Here is a 20,868-nt window from a genome sequence, read left to right as displayed (position 1 = left end):
TTCTGGGCTTGGCTATGACATTTGCCGTGGCCAAGGGGAAAGTACAAACAGGAAGCAAGCAGAGGCTTAGAAAGTCAGGGCTTGTCGTATGCTGCTGCTGGGATGCTTCCACCACTATGTGAACAAATTCATACCAGCCTCCTGGAGAATGCATGAAAACATGGAGAGAAGCCCCAACCATTCCAGCTGTCCCAGCTGAGTAAAGCCAAACTAGACACTCTAGCTGCAGATGAGTTGGTCTAGGCCAGAATAATAATATGGCCAACCACAGAATCTTGAAAAACAATACATGTTTGTTGTTTTAAGCCACTACATTTTGGGGTGATTTGTTATCCAGCAAAAGCTGATACGTTGCCCATTTTGCTCAGAATAAAAGCCAGTGTCCTAACATACCCTGCAAGGCCCCATATGATCTGGCTACCCTCATTCTGTGCCACTTCACTTATAGCCTCCCTGTTATTCCTCATATTCAGTACTGTCCCACCTCAGGGCCTTGGTACTTTCTGTCCCCTTTGCCTGGAATGTTTGTTCCTCCGATACCTGCATTGCTTACTCCCTTACTTACCTCTGCTCAACTGCCACCTTATTGGGGAGAACTTTCCTTATCACCCTAAGAAAATACCCCTGGCACTCCCTATCCATCCCCCTTATCCTGCTTTTTCTTTTTAGTTCTTCTTATCTGAAAAATACATATTATTTCTTGTCTGTCACAAACACATGAGACACCAGAACTTATGCTCTGCAAGGGCAGAAATCTTGTGTCTTGTTCATCATTGTATCCCCAGCACTTATAACAGTGCCTGGAATTTTTTATCACCAGTAAAATGATGAAAGTAGTAATATTTCTGCCAAATTTGGTGTCTAGGTCTATTACCTGGAATGTTTCTAGAGGCTGAGGTGGGAAAAGTGGTGACTGTGCTTCATATTGGGGCATGTTACACTTAACACTGGCTGAATTCCTAGAGAACTGATGACCTAAAAAACATTCAAATGAATACTCAATAAGGATTCAGGTAAAGCAGCAAAATGCTAGCTTGCCACTGGCCAACTCAGAGCTTTGTTCCTTTTGACCTCCCCCTCCTTTCTCTTTATTCCCATCCTTTCCCCATTAGTGTGAACATCAGTTTGTCAGAACATTAGTTCACCAAATGATGGGGAAGAAACAAAAACACCAAGAAAGTATTACCAGTATAGAAATTTATTTGAATTCAAAATAATATGGCTATATTTATAATAATATAATAATTATCTAAAGCAAATATCATCATTGGCTCTGAAATGGGTCTAAAGATGTCATTCTTAAGTCAAAAAATACATAGTAAGAATGTACAAGAAAGAAAAAAAATATAAAAACAAGTGCTGAGTGTTGGGAGTTGGTGAGGGATATCCTACCAACCATATTGTGACGGAGTCCAAATAGAAAACATGCAGCAACAGTTCCTCCTGCTTTATCAGCTCCCTGGAAAATAAACCAGTAACCCTGGTAGTGCAGTAACCATTTGGTTAACAGGACAAACTTCCTGATGGACACAGATAGTAATTCACTGCATTTCCCTTCTCTAACTTCTCTCTTCACACCAATTCCTTTTCTTTCCTTTAAGATGGGTTTCATCCTGTTGACAAAAGATTTGGTTTTATTTGTAAAGTAAAGCAGATAATATCCTGATTGAAGTATTCAATGATTTAGTTGAGGATGCTCAGGGATCAAACTTTGTAAAAAGGTCAATTCAGCTAGTTAGCAGAGACTATCAGTGGCTTGCAGAAAAAAAATTCAGATAATATGTTTGTTAAAAAGACAAAAAGAATAAGCAGTTAAAAATGGGTGAAAAATCCTAGGGATTACTGTGACCTAGACAATCAAAAGCAGATAGGTGACCTTTGATTAAATCCATTTACTTGTGGAGTGAGCTAAAAGGAGGGTCCGAGACAGAGTTTGGTTCCCAACAGTGTCCATGGCCAAAGGGCACACTCAGAAGGTCTCCTCCTCTCGTAGGAACTGGAACACGGATGAGAAGTCTTTCTTTGAGTAGCCCTTTGCACACATCATCCTGTAGATCTGATGGGCCAGACTGCCAAGAAGGATTGGGCTCTTTGTGCTGGTAGCAGAGTCTTGTGCCAATCCCAGATCCTAAATCAAACAGGAGGAGAGAACACGTTGAGACTGGTGGTAAAGGCTCTTTGGAACTGTGGTTCCTAATGTTTTGGTTTCAAAGAAGGAAAAATGTAATCTGAAAAAATAAGATACTTATAAATACTATGGTAAGTTAACATTTTTTAATAAGTGCTTTCATATAACTGCAAAACTGCTCCAGACAGAAACCTTGATTTCTGAGTGTCTCTTCTATTTTTCCACCTTCCACAATACCTGTTTGTTTTGTTCCACAGATTTGAAGAAAAAAAAAATTTCCCTGTGTAATCTTATCTGTGGAAATCTGTAAGACATAAAATTTTTTTGAAAAATTCTTAAAGCAAAACAAAGAGAAATAAAACTGCAAAACAGGAAATATAGTTGCAAATACTACTTCATCCAATAAATATTTGAAGTGTGCTGACAATGTGCCAGAAGCTGGGATAAAATGATGAGCAAAACAGCCACAGCCCACCCAAACTCACACTGTGTTAAGGAGAAAGACGATTAAATAAGCATGGTATAACTGGATAGGAGGGGGACTATCATGGGATCCAAGGAGCAGGGTCTGGGGTGCTGGGAAAGGTGAAGGAGGAGACAGTGAAGCACAGACCTGGAGCCAGGTGAAAACATGGGGGTGGCAGGGAGGTGGTCACGGGCAAGGAATAATGATCCTGGCAGACGGGACAGCAAATGTGAAGGTTTCCAAGAGACAGAACAAGAGGGAGAAGTGAGTTCAGCACGATGAAAGCAAGGAGAGGGGGATGGGAAAGAAAATCAGTCTGGTTGAGGCAAGCAAAAGCCAAGGCATCTGGGGGCTTGTCAGACAAGTTGCAGGGATGGACTTTAATCTCCAAGTAACTGAAACTACAAAAGCTTCAAAGGAGAAGTGACACAATCAGGATTTTACATTTTAGAAAGCTCACTCTTGCTTTGATATGGAAAATAAACTGGAGAATATCAGGCTGAAAGACAAGATCAGTTAAGATGTATTTGTGGTACAACACAAATGAGGCTCAGCCAAGGTACAGCTAGCGGGGGAGGAGGGAGCTGGATGAATTCAAGGCATATTCAAGAAGTAGAATGAACAAACGTCATGGGGAATGAGGGAGAGTAAGCCAAGTATGGGCACATCTTGTCTTACTGTGCTTCACTTTATTACGCTTCACAGATCATGTTTGTTTTTGTATTTTAATAATCGAAGGTTTGTGGCAATCCTGCATTGAGCAAGCCTATCAGCACTGTTTTTCCAACAGCATGTGCCCAGTTCATGCAGCTGTCACATTTTGGTAATTCTCACAATATTTCAAACTTTTTCATTACTATTATTTCTGTTATGGTGATCTGCGATCAGTGACTTTTTTTTTTTTTTTGAAATGGAGTTTCTCTCTTGTTGCCCAGGCTGGAGTGTAGTGGTGCAATCTTGGATCACAGCAACCTCCGCCTCCTGGGTTCAAGCGATTCTCCTCCCACAGCCTCCTGGAGCAGCTGGGATTACAGGCATGTGCCACCACCACACCCAGCTTTTTTTTTTTTTTTTTTAATTTTTAGTAGAGACGGGGTTTCGCCATGTTGGCCAGGCTGGTTTCAAACTCCTAACTTCAGGTGATACACCTGCCTCGGCCTCCCAAAGTGCTGGGATTACAGGCATGAGCCACTGCGCCCAGCCGAGCAGTGATCTTTGATGTTACCATTGAAACTGTTTTGGGGTGTCACAAAGCGCACATAAGATGGCAAACATAATCGATAAATGTGGTACACATGTGTTCTGACTGCCCTGCCGCTGAATGGCAGCTCTCTCTCTCTTACCCCTCAGGCCTCCCTATTCCCTGAGACACAAAATATTGAAATTAGGCCAATTAATAACCCTACAATGGCCTCTAAGTGTTCAAATGAAAGGAGGAGTCAGCTGTCTCACACTTTAAATCAAAAGCTAGAAATGATTAAGCTTAGTGAGGAAGGCATGTAGAAAATCAAGACAGGCTGAAAGGCAGGCCCATTAAAACAAACAGTAGAATGCAAAGAAAAAATTCTTGAAGAAAATTACAAATGCTATTCCAGTGAACACATGAATGATAAGTGAAACGGCCTTACTGCTGATAGGGAGAAAGTTTGAGTGGTCTGGATAGATCAAACCAGCCAAAACATTCCCTTAAACCAAAGCTTAACCCAGAACAAGGCCCTAATTTTCTTCAATTCTATGAAGGCTGAGAGAGGTGAGGAAGCTGCAGAAGACATGTGAAGCTAGCAGTGATTAGTTCATGAGGTTTAAGCAAAGAAGCCATCTCCATAACATAAAAGTGGAAGGTGAAGCAGCAAGTGCTGATGGAGAAACTGCAGGAAGTTATGCAGAAGATCCAGCTATCACTGATGAGGGTGGCCACACTAAACAACAGATTTTCAGTGTAGATGAAACAGCCTGCTGTTGGAAGATATCATCTAGGACTTTCACAGCTAAAGAGAAGTCAATGTCTGGTTCCAAAGCTTCAAAGGACAGGCTAACCCTCTTGTTAAGGGCCAATGCAGCTGGTGACTTGAAGTTGAAGCCAGTGCTCATTTACCATTCCAAAAATCCTAGGGCCCTTAAGAACTATGCTGAATCTACTCTGCCTGTGCTCTACAAATGGAACAGCAAAGTCTAGAAGAAAGCATATCTGTTTATGGGATGGTTTACTGAATATTTATTTTAAGCCCACTGTTGAGACCTACTGGTCAGAAGAAAAGATTCCTTTCAAAATATGACTGCTCACTGACAGTACACGTGGTCACCCAAGAGTGCTGATGGAGATGTAAAGGGAGATTAATGTTGTTTGTTTTCATGTCTATGAACACAACATCCATTCTGTAGCCCATGGATCAAAGAGTCATTTTTCAACTCTTATGTGAGAAATATTTCATAAGGCAATAGCTACCATATATAGTGATTCCTCTGACAAGATCTGGGCAGAGTAAACTGAAACCTTATGAAAATAATTCACCATTCTAGATGCCATTAAGAATATTTGTGATTCATGGGAGGAGGTCAAAATATCAACATTAACAGGAGTTTGAAAGAAGCTGATTCCAATGCTCATGGATAACTTTGAGGCCTTTAAGACTTCAATGGAGAACGTCACTGCAGACGTGGTGGAAATAGGACAACTAGAATTAGAAGTGGAGCCTGGAGATGTGACTGAATTACTACAATCTTGTGCTAAACTTGAAGGGATGAGGAGTTGCTTCTTATGGATGAGCAAAGAAAGTGGTTTCTTGAGATGGATCTACTCCTGGTGAAATGACAAGAAAGGATTTAGAATATTACACAAACTTAGTTGATAAAGTAGCATCAGGGTTTGAGAGGATTGCCTCCGTTTTTGAAAGAAGTTCTACTGTGGGTAAAATGCTATCAAATAGCAGCACATAAATCGTCTGTGAAAGGATGAGTAAATCAATGCAGTAAACTTAAACTTCATTACTGTCCTATTTTAAGAAATTGTCATAGCCACCCAACCTTCAGCAACCACCACCCTGGTCAATCAGCAGTCATCAACCTCAAGGTAAGACCTTCCACCAGCAAAAAAGGACTATATGACTCACTGAAGGCTCAGATAATTGTTAGCTTTTTTAGCAGTAGAGCATTTTAAAGTTAAGATACGTATATTGTTTAGACATAATGCTAATGCACACTTAATAGACTATGGCATAGTATAAACATAATTTTTATATGTACTGGGAAACCAAAAAATTTGTGTGACTTGTTGTGGTTGTCTGGAACTGAACCCACAATATCTCCAAGGTATGCTTGTGTGGTATCTAGGTATATGTATTCTTACTTTTTTTTTTTTTCTATTTGAGACGAAGTCTTGCTCTGTCACCCAGGCTGGAATGCAATGGCGCTATCTCAGCTGACTGCCATCTCCACCTCCCGGGTTCAAGAGATTCTCCTGCCTCAGCCTCCCGAGTAGCTGGGCTTACAGACACACACTACCACACCCGACTAATTTTTTTTATTTTTAGTAGAAACTGGGTTTCACCATGTTAGCCAGGCTGGTCTCGAACTCCTGACCTCAGGTGATCTGCCCACCTCGGCCTCCCAAAATGCTGGGATTAAAGGCATAAGCTATCGCACCTGGGCGTATTCTTACTTTTTAATCAGGAAAAAACAAACAAAAAAAACCACAAAACCAACCCTCAACTGGGAGAAAATAAGCACTGCAGCAATCTGAAAGTTAGCTGGTCTAAAAATTATTTTCTGTAGTTGAGAACACAGACTTTCTAAAGTTGAGATCTCAAATAAGAGAAGGATGACAGTTTGCTTTTCAAATGACTTAACTAGTTTTTACATATAAATCCATATATTAAAATCTTAAAGCAGGAAGATGTATTTGGAAATCTATTATCAATGGGAAAATCCTCTCTTCTTTTGTGATGCATATATGCACTGCCAGTGTATTATTAACAATGAGAAAATTCTCACTGTTCTCATTTAAGAAGTTGGTAAATTAACATAAATTTATGATGAACGAAATTTTACCGGCTCATAAAAATAAACCCAAGCGCGCACACACACACACACACACACGGTCTGGCCCATTCTTCTCATCCAAAAGGCCAGGAATAAAAATGAACAAGATAAGGATTTTCATCTAAGTTAGGTTTTTACTCATTTTCAGTGAGAGTGAATATTCTAGTAATTTTGCCTCTTACATGAGACGTATGCTTTATTAAGAGAAAGAGAAGGAAAGTGTTATTGGACCATGAAACATTTCTCCTTCTCTCTTGGTTAGTGTCTACATTTACCATACCTTAGCCATGAGTGTTGTTCCAAATCCACCCTGATAGTTATTAGCCGAGGGAACGCCATCCATCACTCCAGGTACAGGATTATAAGTGTCACTTGACCAACACCGTCCTGAGCTCATATTTAGGATTTTAGCCAGTAGTTTTGGGTCAAGCCCTAACCTGTCAAAGGTCAAAGAAAAGAAGTGTTAAGTGTCAAAATGTACACGTCATGCATGACTTATTTATGTATGGGGATGCTCCATCTTCTCTCTCCATTTATTATATGTCTTCTAAAATCTAAGCAGATTGATACGAGAGTGAAGAATCCAATTTTGAATTATAGAGTACTAAATACTACTGGTTAAATAAGAACATTTTTGAGCCAGGACCATTTTGCATTTAGAGAAAACCTATGTTATCCTATTATTAAGAAAAAATAATATATAATTGCATAAAAATATTGTTGGTTTATCACACTCATAGGTTTTCTAGTCTTTGGACATTACCACATTTATGTGTCACATAAGAACCTTAAACCAATATGATAATTTAAATTCTACATTCTTTACCCACAAATGATATATTTCAGAAAGAAATATTGACAGATAAACGATGCATCATGGGAGTCTGTGTGAATGCATTTACATGTATGTTTATTCCTTTAGTTTTTATGAGAATAAATGCAAGAGATGAGCCAGGAGCTGAAAACGAGCTTAAGAAAAGTTATTATAAAAGAAGACTTTTTTGCTGCAAACTTTTCCTTATTTATTAAATCTTTATTAGACAATCTTGCTTATGAAGCAAGTCTGCACAGAGTTGTGACATATGCTATCTATTCAGAGACATGCATTATAGTTCTGGGTCAACTGCTGATAAGGTTACTGATCCTGATAAAACAAAGCTTGCCCAAGCGGAAACATCATTTGTTCTATCACTGGGCTGATGGCATAAACGGCTGTTCAATGTGGACCCTAGAAAAAATAGAATCAAAATGCTCCATTACTTGGATTCTAAAGATATAATGCAGTTTGGGAAGCACAATTTTGCTAAGTATCACTGAATCAAGTTTCAAATAAAACTTTATACCTAGCAATTTATTTGGTTTCTTTCATACCCAGAGCCATTATGAAACAACTGTCATAAAAGCTTTCTGCTTTTTCCTAAAACCAACCTCTTCCAGAAAATAAAAAAAACACTGAAAAGAGACACTTATGTAAATGTTAAACAAACTGTGCATCTTGGCATGCTCAGATTGTTTACTCTGTGTGTCTAAAACACATGCCTGTTTATTTCAAAATCTGAGTATCATGGCCAATAAAACATTTTTTCAGATGCTAGAGCAGGGGGCTGAGGCTAACAGCTAAAAATATATATGGAATTACCACATAATACAACTGTTATGTAATCAGGCTTTCAAGGGGTAGCTGTGGTTCCCAGACTACTATGTGGCATATCATGTATCTGAATTCATATGGTGGCCCATGTTATAGTGATGGATTTTACTAAGGATTATAACAGATACCGAAATTCAGTCTAAATTGGCTATTATTCATTCTGTTCAACTGTAGATTCCCAGAGAGAAACCCAACAGTTTCATTCATTCTTTTATAAAGATCCAAGTTTGCTGCATGCATAGTATGCTACTCATGCTTGCTTTCTCCTTTTAAATAAGATTAGGCTATCAGTATGCTACTGTAGTATATCACTTAGGAAAAGATAAAGCCAGTGTGCTTAGGGAATAATTGTGAAAAGTAAAATCACAAATTAACAATTAGTTAATTTGCTATAACTGCAAAGTACAAATGTTCAAGAATGCATACATCTAATATGCTCCATAAGGAGAAAATACTTTTAAAGACTCCAAAACGTCGCTTTCTCCCTCCATTTGAAATATAATTTCAAGGCTTCCTAACTTAAATCTTTTAAGATGGTTCATCACATTTAAAGCAGCAGAATTCCTTCCTTCTTTCTAATCTACCAGGTTACACTCAGTAGTAGCTCACAAGAGCTTTTACAGCTAAGGAAATTCACTCTTTTCTATAATATTCAACAAAATAGTGAGCAAAGCTAATTATCCTAACTTTGTAAAACCCTACATTTTTCTTGAATGTTCAAGGAAAAGTACTGGTATTGATTGATGGAAACCCTTTCTGGTGAACACATTACTATTTAGAAGCATCCTGAGGGGCACACACAAAAAATCAGGTGGCAGTTGTTTCATTCTCACTTTTCAAAACTGATGCTTCCCCACTGTGCTGATTCCCTTCAGGAGATAGTTATTCCCTCTCCACTTCCCTCCCCCTGCCCCCACCTGCAGCAAACTGTATCATTAAAAAGAGCAAGTTAGAAGTGTTTTGCATTTCATCTTTCTGAGGATTCGTTCTCTGGCACATACATAACTGACAGTTAAAATTAGACATGATATTAAAATCAGTTACTGAAGTCCTCTGTTTTCCACTGTGCCCAAGGCTTGTAATGGTCTGAAACCAGCTAGAATACACAGTAATTGTCATTCAGAGTCTATCCTAGAACGTCATGCTTCACTGGAGAAGACGGAGTTTCCATTCGAAATCAACAAATTAATCCAAGACAGGTATCTGAAAGGGCAAGTTTAATAGGAAGCAGCTACTGGGCTCTCAACCATGATAAAATGTTATTGCTGTTTCCCTGTAAATTGGCTGGGAACATATGATACTTTCTGCATAAGAGCCCCATTGCTGTTCAGAAGATATACAGCTCAAGCCATCAAAAGAATGACAGTCTGTCAGTCCCCATAATAACTTGCCACTGGATGTGGTTCGAGAGTGCATGCGTGCATGCATGTGGCTTTACAATTGCTGGAATGTTCTCTGATATAAACAGAATGAATTCATTGCTCTGACTGCATATATAATGCATCTCAAATAAACGTCACTGTGTCAAATCTACTCACCACTAAAACATAAGAATTTTAAATGAGGTTCGGAAGAAGTAAAAATAATGCATAAACTGTAAAAAAATTTAAAAAATTAAACACTTGCCTTCATTGTAACCAAGACTTTAAGGGCCAAAAATGTTTGTTTATATTATCTGTGAGTAATCTATACTGTCTGGTTTTACATAAGAACGAAACAAATTATGTTACTAAACTGGGATGTTTGTATCACAGGAACAGATCTGGAAATGAAACATCTAAGACCACGTCAATTTTAATTAATCAATCACTTATCCATCAATGTTTCCTCAGATCTGCTATATCCAAGTGCTACACGTGCAGCGAAGGAGACAGTAAGAAGGAAGCTAAGAGGAAGCTGTGCCTGTCTGCCAGGAGGGCTGAGTTAAGACCCACCTGGATAACTTTTACCTTTGGCAAGAAAAGTGCCATATCTTATCCCCTCACTCACTCACTCCCCTACCTCCTCCCTCCTCTCCTTATTTATCTGACAAATCTTCACTGGGTGCCTAATACCTGCCAGGTATATTCTTAAGATATGGCAATGAGTAAACAAACCATTTCCCTTCATGGAGCTTCTAGATGGGAAGACAGGTAATAAACAGACAAATAAATATGTAATGCCAGCTAGTGAGACATGTTAGGAAGAAAAAGATTAAAGTACAATTTAATTTCAAACAATAACCACCTCACCACAACCACAAATATCATTACCACATATCACACCTACTATGTGCCAGAAACTATTTAATAAGTTTTACATGGATTAACTCACTTAATCTTTACAACAACCCAGTGGATAGATGTAATTATTTTTGTCATTTTATAAATGAGAAAAGCTTAAATCTGTGGGACAGCTTGAATGCAGACCTACATGCACGCCCAAATGCCATCGTATTGGCTAGTAGTTGACTATTAAGTAGGTGGTAAACGTAATAGTCAACTACTAGCCAATACGATGGCATTTTATCAGTTTATTAAGAAATTTGTATGATGGATAAGTGAATGATTTGGATTGACATAGTCTTAGATGTTTCATTTCCAGATCTGTTGCTGTGACACAAACATCCCAGTTTAGTGACATAATTTGTTTTGTTCTTATGTAAAACCAGACAGTATAGATACATACAAAGAACAAACTTCTTGGCCATTTACAAATTACAAACCTTTGCCATCTGTTATATTTATTAGGGTATATAACTAAGGCTCCAGTCATCACATAAATGCAAAAGCAACATCTTCTAAGGGCAGTAAGCAAGAAACTATTAATAAAACTACATTGGAGGGAAAGTTCTCATCTTGAACAGCTTTCCAGAAGTTCAGCTGCTTCAAGCTTCTTTTGGCGGAAGACAATACAGTGGTTGCTGGAGGAGCCTGGGCCTAGTTGGTAATGCAAGTAACTTGTTATACCACCAATATTTTTTTTAAAAAAATCAATTTCCAGTGGAGCTGGTAATTTAAAACAACAAAACATTATCAATGTTATTTCTATGTGATACACAGGAACAAAACTTCTCTAATACAAGTAGGGTACTTTCAGGACCATAAAACTATGCTTCTAATGCCTATGTAGGAATCCAATTAGAAAGCAGAAAGGTCCAATAAAAAAGGAATCTCAAAATATATTGCATACCATATTTTTTACTCTTTACTTTTTTTTTTTACAACATTTAAAAATTTTGCTAACATCCATAAAGACTCACTGTAAAAGAGCACAGAGTCAATAAGAATTTTAAACTGTAAGATTTTATTCTTCAATTTTTTTAAAAAAGGGGAACAGTGTTCCAGAAAAACCACTGACTTAGAATAAAATTAATCAGAAATGATCACTTCACAGGAATGGGTGACTCAATTTGTAAATGTTGACATTAATACTCTGAAAAAATTTCACTTCAGAGTGAGCAGAATATAAATGTGGCTAAACCATTTTGATGCTATACTACTTTGTGGGAATTTACTACTTGGGAATTTATGCCTGCTGATGCCAATTTTCTCTTTCACCTTGCAAAGCTCAATAAATCGTGGCCGCTCTCTATACTCTATTAGAGAACAATCCTGTCACTTTAAACCATGTTTGTAAACCATGCAGAAAAGACAATAGCAGAAGCATTCATTTTTAGGGTCTTTAAACCACTGAGAATCTTCGTAAGATAAAGTGATAAAATCCTCATGTTATGAAAATAAGCAATTCATTGGTATAATCTGAAACACTAGAAACTTATAAATTATTTTTAACAGTTAAGTACAACTAGTGAGTTTCTGCCTTGTGTTGAGACTTTTAAAATATATTTTATGTTATATATATCAGTATATATGTAGAGTTTTAGAAAAATGAAAGATTTAAAAGTTTCATATTTCTAAATAACAATTCTGTCATAGTTGATCAGAGCCAAAAATAAGGGAAACTCTATTAATTGCTTCTGCTCTCTTACATCTCTATTTTTTTTTATCACTTTTCATTTTCTCCTTGAAAACAAACCCACTACAAGTAGCCAATGGTTTTTACTTCATTGTACACCTCGTATTCGATTGTATTGCCTACAATTGTAGCTGGTGTTTGCAGTAGAACTTCCACAAGCACTTAGCCTATACAAAACTTCACTTTAGAAGGTCAAATGATCATCTTATAATAAGAGTTCTGACAGGAAAATTATTCAAGAAATGCCAGAGGATGCATCACTATGACTAAGGAACATCCTGGTCCAGTGATGCTCAAGGTGAGAAGTACAGAGTCAATGGGCAAAGAGGGAAAGCTGTAGTACAGTATAACCTAGGTTCATCCAGCCTTTTACTTTATATAATCATTTATATCCAGAAAAATAAAAATAAAATTCTAAACATACATATGCATACCAATCCTGGTGTCAACACCAATTAATTGTGTATGCAATTTATGTTCCAGAAATGTACATTTTCCTCTTCCATGAACTTAGTCTAGAGAATGAACATGAAAACAAGTTACTAGTTACCAGTTTTTCAATTATGATAAGTGACCCATATCCTAAAACTGGCCACAATACAAACATTAACACTCTGAAAAGGTCCCTATATACTACCACTTTTATTAAGGCTCTGTACAGACATGCTTTCCCATCTTATGGACATTCAATTTTAAAATGTAAATGGTACACGATATTGATAAACCAATTAGTGCTGATGCAAAGCAAATTCCTCTTTTATCTCAATTACAACATGACAACTTAATAGGTCAAGATAGTTAAACATCTGAGACAAGGGCAATTCAATAAAACAACAGCATCTTGATATGGTAATTAAGAGGAAATGTGAATCCATTACTGTGTTTTCAAAAATATCTCAAGTATGTTGGCTCTTTTTATTACTTTTATCAAAAGCTATGGTATGAAACACTATTCTGTTTTGTGATATATTTGGTAAGCAGTTTTGGGGAATGTGATGAAAGCAACTGAGTAAAGCATCCTGCTCATTAAGCATTTTCTAAAGTAAGAAATGTATATTTATTATTTTCATGAAATATAAAACATTCAAAAATTAATTAGGTGATTAATCATATGTAGCATTACTAACCCGAAAGATTAAAGGCTAAAATTAAGACATTAACCTTAAGCATTTAAAAGATGATCATCCATAGGAAAAACAGAATTCCTGAATCACTTTAAGCAAAGTATGCCATTTTAATAGAAAGATACATACGAATGCAAAGTAACTAAACCACAGGCAAAATAAAATGAAAGAGTTATGCACATGAATTGCATCTTTATGAATGCTATCCAGTTTTTAGCCTGAGAATGAACCACCAAGAACACTTTTAGTGCAGATTTGGGAGACTATATTTTTAAAAGGTACATAAACTAGTCACATGGTAGCATACCACTTGAATTCACTACACACTAAAACCATGTCTTATACAAATTTGTCCCAACATTGCCAAAGTACGTTTAAATTTTATAGAAAAATGTTTCTTGTATTTCAACATAATAGAAGAAATGGGGGTCCCATATAAAAAGGAAAATATAACTTCAAATGCACAGGCAATACATTTTATGGCTATGGCAAAGAGTATTCATGCTCTCCTGGGTCCTATTGCTTGTCCAATAAGCAAAGTCTATTAAAGTTCAATAATGAAGTACTTTCAAAATGTTCTTGGATCAACTCATTTATCTCTCATGAATATCATTTTTTTAACATCAGAAAATCAAATAGGAAAGCCTATAAAAATGTTAGTATAAAAACATACTATTCAACAAACCTGATTCCAAGATTCATAGCTTCAGCAGTTCCAATCATACTAATAGCTAACAGCATGTTGTTGCAGATCTTTGCCGCCTGAAAATAAATTGAGTACATATTAAATATCTGTATTTTCAAGCTATAACTCACAGGACGTTTTTCCTTGCCCAATTCCAGGGGCTGCTTTCTAAAAGAAATAACATTCAACTGTTGATTTTCTTGAGAGGGGAAGAGAACCTGATGCAGCATGGCTCCCTCTGAACCTCACATGCTATCCCAGAGCAGACTTGCGGGTCTCCTCCACTAGGTAATAAATTTGCCTATGTGAAAATTTATTTTCCACATAGCTACTACGGGCTCAGCACTATAGGGCACAACTGCTCTTTAAGGGATGGAACTTACAATCTGAACGGGAAATGGGAGTAATATGCTGTATGAAAAGGCAACAAAAACAAGGGTGAATTGTAAGGTAGAGGCTATAAGAGATAGGAGGAGTTCAGAGCAACAAGACCACTGAAGGCAGGAACACAGAGGACGTGGAACCTGAAATCATCCTTTAGGAGGCCAAGGCAGGATTTAAACAGACAAGAAAGGGAAAGAAGGAGATCCGGGGCGAAGGGTAAATATATAAGAAGGATTAAATATTTAAGAACATGGGATGTTGCTGGAGATCAGTAAGAAAATTGTTTAATATGCCTATGTTTTAAGGAATGGTGAGAAATTTGATAGTTAAGACTGGGGCAAGAACATGTCAGCTATGAAAGCTAGGGTGGAGAGTTAAAATTTGACATGGTAGGAAATAGGGATCTATTCAAAGTTTCAGAATGGGGAAGCACTATGATGATACAAGCATCTTGATGGAGTTGGTCTGGGTTATGATGTTGGACAGAGTGGTAAATTTGACGTTCAGAGACCTATTAGGCCCCCTGACCAGTAAACTAGGTGTGAGACACTGAAAGAAAGGCTTGGACCAGGTCCTGTGTTGAATGGAAATGAAGGTCAACAATGAGAGTAACTTGAATTAACAGAGCTTAGAGACTGACTGGACAAGAGTTATGGAGACAATAAATATATCTAAGATAATACCAAGTCTAGAGTGAGATAAAGAGAGTCTTAGTGACCAGGATAAAAGCATTAAGAGGAGGAGTGAGAGTGTGTGTGTGTATTGGGAGAGGGAGGGAGACAACTAATGATTTCAGTGTTCAGTATTGTTTAATCATCTCTGTCAATCACCTCATACTTCTAAATGAAAGTTACTTGCTTTTCAAGAAAAAGTTTGAAGTCCGTGGGTTATTGCTACCTGACTGTACTACAAATAGAGCTATGGCAAGTACAGTTGACCCTTGAATGATGAGGGGGTTAGGGTTGCCAACCCCCAGTGCAGTCAAAAACCCATGTATAACTTTTGACTCTCCAAAAACTTAACTACTAATAGCCCACTGTTGACTGGAAGCCTCCTCAATAACATAAACAGTTGATTAACACATATTTTGTATATGTATTATATATTGTATTCTTATGGTAAAGCAAGCTAGAGAAAAAAATATTACTAAGGGAATCATTACGGAAGATAAAATATATTTATTATTCATTAAGTGGAAGTGGATCATCATAAAGGTCTTCAATCCCATCATCTTAATAATGAGTAGGCTGAGGAGGAAGAGGAAGGGTTGCTCTTTGCTGTCTCAGGGGTGACAGAGGCAGAAGAGGTGGAGGTGGTAGAAGGGGAGGCAGAAGGGGCAGGCTCACTCCGGATAACTTTATGGAAATTGTAACTTCTATCTGATGTTTTTGCTCTTTCCTTTCTCTAAAAACGTTTTTGTATGGTACCAATCCGTCTTCCACTGTTTGCTTTATTTTCAGAGTCTGTATCATAGAAGGGTCCATGTTGTAAAAGAAGTTGAAAGGAGTCTTGAACAATCAGAACCGTTCTGCCATACTGTCTAATGTCAATTTGTTTCCTGGCACTGCTTTTGGTACATCTTCTTCCTCATCATCTGGCACTGTTCAGAAGCACTCATCTCCATCAAGCCTCTTCTGTTAATTACTCTGGTGTGGTGTCTATTAGCTCTTGAATTAATCCAAGATCCATATCTTGAAAGCTTTCATACACTCCCCACCTTTTTTGCCATATGCACAGTCTCTTTAGTGATTTCCTTGATTGGCCCTGCCATAAATCCTGTGAAGTCCTGCACAACATCTGGACAGTTTTTTTCCAGCAGGAATTTACTGTTAGGGGCTTGATGGCTTTCAAGGCATTTTCTACAATAACAATGGCATCTTCAATGGTGTAATCTTTCCAGATTTTCATGTTCTATCAGGGTTTTCTTCCACAGTGACAATCCTTCCCATAGAGTACCATGTGTAATGAGCCTTTAAGGTCCTTATGATCCTCTACTCTAGAGGCTGAATTAGGGGCGTTGTGTTTAGGGGCAAGTTGGCCCCTTGGACGACTTCAGTGTTGAACTCATGTTATTCTGGGTGGCCAGGGGTACTGTCCAATATCAAAATAACTTTAAAAGTCAATCCCTTACTGGGAAGTTATTTCCTGACTCCAGAGACAAAGCCATCGATGGAAACAATCCAGAAACAGTCCAGGCCTTCTTGCTGTACAACCAAAAGACAGGCAGCTGGTATTTATCTTTTCACTTAAAGCCTCAGGAGTTAGCAACTTTATAGATAAGGGCAGTCCTGATTATCAACCCAACTGTATTTGTACAAAACAGTAGAGTTAGCCTATCCTTTCGTGCCTTAAATCCTGGTGCTGCTTGCTTCTCTTCCTAATAAATGTCCTTCGAGCATCCTTTTTTCCCCCCCATAATAGGGCACTTCTGTCTGCATTAAAAACTCATTCAGGCAGATATACTTTCTCTTCAATGATTTTTTCTTAATGGCGCCTGGGAACTGTCTGCTGTCTCTTGGTTGGCAGAAGCTACTTCGCCTATTTCTTGACATTTTTTAAGCAAACCTCTTCCTAAAATTATCAAACCATCCTTTGCTGGCATTAAATTCTCCAGCTTTAGATCCTTCACTTTCTTTTTGCTTTAAGTTATCATATAATGACTTCACTTTTTCTTGAATCATATTAGATGTAAGTATGCCTTTCTATAGCAATCCTGCATCTACATAAAAGCTGCATTTTCAATGTGAGATAAAAAGATGTTCTGCAAAAAGTGCAAGCCTGCTGGAGTAGCTGCAGTGATGGGTTCATGACTATTCTTTTCTTTTTTTACAAAGGTCCTTACATTGGATTTGTTTATCTTGAAATGGAGGGCAAACGCAGCTGCAGACCTCAATCCATGGTATGTATCAGGCAATTCAACTTTTTCTTGTAATGTCATGACTTTTCTCAGCTTCTTAGGGGCACTTCCAGCATCACTAGTGGCACTTTGTATGGGTCCCATGGTGTCATTCAAGGTTTATGGTATTGCACTAAACATGATAAAAAATACAAGAGAATTCCAAGAGATCAGTTTTTACTATGATACAAATTTACTGAAGAGATGAACCACTCAAAGATGATTAGTGTCACATGACATCTTATGCCCAATACTTGTAACACTTGAGTTCACTGCAATAGCAACAGGAGGTGGCCACAAAATTATTACAGTAGTACAGTATTACTACAGTTAATTTTATGCCATTATGATTTAATGCATCTTTACATTTCTTTACATTTCTCTCAACTGTGAATGGTGCCATGTATGGTCTATAAATATTTGTAAACTTTGATAAATTTTAACTCTTTATAACAGATTTGTGCATATTTAAACTAGTATCTATCTACATATATTTTATGCGTTCATGACATATCTAACTTTTTCTTAATGTTTTTGATATTTCTAGGCCATGTGGTTCATCTGTTTTTTCAAACTGTCACAAATCTTCAAAAAAATTTTCAATATACCTATGGAAAAAAATAGATGTATAAGTGGGCCCATGGAGTTCAAATCTGTGTTGTTCAAGGGTCAACTGTAATTACAAAATTAGATGGAGGAAAATAGCAACTCAGAAACAAGCACTTCGAATAAGAGCAGTTTTAAGGATGATTTCAGTAGTTGCTGGGATGACAGACATGTCAAGATCCTAATAATGAATTTTTTTTCCCTTTTTTTTTTTTTTTTTGAGATAGGTTCTTGCTCTATCACCCAGGCTGACTGCAGTGGCTCTATCATGGCTCACTGTAGCCTCAATCCCCCACCCCTGGGCTCAGGTGATCCCCCCACCTCAGCCTCCTAAGTAGCTGTGACTATAAGTGTGTGTCACCACACTCGACTAATTTTTTTGTTTTTTTGTAGAGATGGGGTCTTACTATGTTGCCCTGGCTGGTGTCAAACTCCTGGGCTTGAGTGATCCTCCTGCCTCAGCCTCCCAAAGTGTTGGGATTACAGGCATGAGCCATCACGTCTGGCCAATAATGGAAGTTTTTTTAATAAGTAAATTGGCTGATGTCTGCTTAAGCCCACCAGGAATGATGCAAAACTAATTTATTCCAAATAAATGTTTTAAAATCTGAGCAAACAAAGAATCCATAGGTTGAAGAAAGAAGAATAAAAATATGGTCAGGAAAGAGAAAGGAACATTAGTCAATTTTACATCATCAAGTCAAGGTCATTAATGTAAAAATCTTACCTGCCCAGTCCCAACAGCTCCACAGTACACCACGTTGGAGCCCATGCACCCCAGCAACTCTTGGGCAGCAGCAAATTCATCTTCAACTCCTCCCACCATAAATGTGAGGTTCCCAGATCGTGCAGCTCCTACACCTGAATCATTTGGGGGTAAAGGGATAGAAGCAAAAGAATATATTTCTTAAAATGTTTAGGCAGATAATAAAATTAGAGAAACCAACGAAAAACATCCTGCCTCCTATCTGTATTTATGCCAGGCATGTATAAGATACTCTAAATCTCTACAGAAATATTCAGCAATCAAGTATCACCCAGATTAATCACAAACCAAAAGAGACATACAGATTCAGTTGTACTCTCAATCTCAACTCACCTTAATCATTTTGGCACAATCATGGCCTAACAGATAAGGGAACTTAAAATGTAAATGTTATTATTCCCATGCATCTATTATTCTCCTAAGAAACCTATTAAGTTACAGAAAGTATACAAAAAAAGTTTTACCTGGGCCCTGATCAGCAAAGGAGCAGCCAGAGAGAGGTCAGCTGCCCACGTTTGGATTCGGGGTTCTTGCTCACTCACCCACTCTCCAAATACTATCTATAAGTGAGATCTACAAAGAGGGAGACATGGCTCTTTGTTCCTTAAACAAGTAGGCATTTCAGATGGTAGATTCTTTTTTTAAGGCAAGGAAAACTTTGCTTATTTTGACTGATTATTCTCATGTGTACTTTTCAATATTATTTGATTTTTCTTTTCCTTCCTGCTATACATCTTTTGGGCAATTTATTTTTAGTGATATGAGCAAGAAGAAGAAATAAACTTTAACACTGACTTCACTACTCCTTAGTAGCTTTTAACAGAGGCTTAATGCATGTTCATTCATTCTAATGACTGGAGAAACAACTTTCAATTTAGCACAGAAAATATGATCTAGACTTGTCCTAAAAGGGAGAGGAAGAAGCTTCATTCACCTAAATTTTTATTAACTATAAAATAAAACCAAGAGTGTTATTACTGTTTTTAATATTGAAAGAAATCTTGATTCATAATTTTCAAGTTAGGCTTTATTTTTCAAAACTTCCCAGACAAGTATGTGGAAGAACTTATTTTACAGTACAGTAAGAACAAAGAAACTGTAATTGTCTGTAGTATGTATCAAATCTGGCCATTAGAACAGACAGCTGCAAGTAATGGCCTGCTTTTGAATTTAATGTGTTCAATGAAATACAGTATTTATATGTTTTTTAAAAGCCCAAGTGAAGAGATACCTATTTCATTCAAATTGTGAATATTTTGCTATTGTCAAATCAAATAGCTTTCTATTTTACAGTTTATACTATTCATAACCAATTACTAAAAGCCAAAAAAAGTCAGCATTATGCTAGCCAAACAATCTTGGAAGAGTGAGTGCCCACATGTTACGAAAACCTGAGATACTCACACATATGGTTAAATTACATTATTTCGCAATATCTTCACTTTGAAATGGATTATATACAATACCAATTTATAAAAAAATGCTTTCAATTAGCCAATCTATGTCATTCAAACATTCTTATAACATTAAAGTGACTGCTGTTTTGTTAGTTTCTAGTTTACTTTATCAAGATGGTAAACCATTAATGTTTTACAATTATTTTGCTCAATTTCTATAGCCATTTTTATTTAAACCATATAACCACCATTCCTCCTAATCCTGTTGATCTCACCTACAGAAATTAAGTAGACAATTTAAGTCAAAGCTTACGAGCAAATCCAGCACTATCCATCATAGATCAATAGCTTTGCTTTGTATTTAGATTACAGACTGCTAAATAGCTTCAGAGTCATTTATTAAAAAAAAAAATTAATGCTGACAATGGTTCTCAGCTGGTTAGTCTTTTGACAGGTGTACTTTCTCACTTGTTCAAACACATATTTTAAAAAGCAGAAATAAGTTGCTTAAGCAAGAGAAGACCACAAAAGAAAGAATAATTTATCTTTTAATTCAGAAGTCTGTGGTAGTTCGACTCTTTCCTCATATTGATGTGGTATCATAATTATTTCCGACTTCATCATAACCTACATCCCAAAGTAAGCATCTAACTAAAATGGGTAATTCTAAAGTTTTGACATTCCTTGGAACCAAATCTTATCTTCTCATATGTATTCCTTTAATCATATAACACTATCAAGCCTAGTCCCACTGCAAAAGAGAATTAAGA

At 37.1% G+C, this 20,868-nt stretch overlaps 1 protein-coding gene across 2 annotated transcripts in view; it reads right to left on the bottom strand.

Moving 5' to 3' along the window:
• Nucleotides 1–1,182: 1,182 nt before the first annotated feature.
• The window catches only part of HIBADH (3-hydroxyisobutyrate dehydrogenase), a 143,256-nt gene continuing 123,570 nt past the window's right edge, over nt 1,183–20,868 (bottom strand). Inside the window, exons 5-8 of one of the 2 annotated variants that reach the window (XM_009242927.4) lie at nt 18,663–18,796; nt 14,050–14,126; nt 6,913–7,069; nt 1,183–2,128 (exon numbers count right to left, since the gene is read on the bottom strand). In XM_009242927.4, the coding sequence (XP_009241202.2) occupies nt 1,970–2,128; nt 6,913–7,069; nt 14,050–14,126; nt 18,663–18,796 (527 nt within the window). In that variant the 3' untranslated portion in view covers nt 1,183–1,969. 2 annotated transcript variants of the gene reach the window in all.

This window comes from Pongo abelii, chromosome 6, assembly GCF_028885655.2.
Source record: "Pongo abelii isolate AG06213 chromosome 6, NHGRI_mPonAbe1-v2.0_pri, whole genome shotgun sequence".
In the NCBI taxonomy this organism is placed as follows: Eukaryota; Metazoa; Chordata; class Mammalia; order Primates; family Hominidae; genus Pongo; species Pongo abelii.
This window is presented reverse-complemented; position numbering and strand designations above follow the sequence as displayed.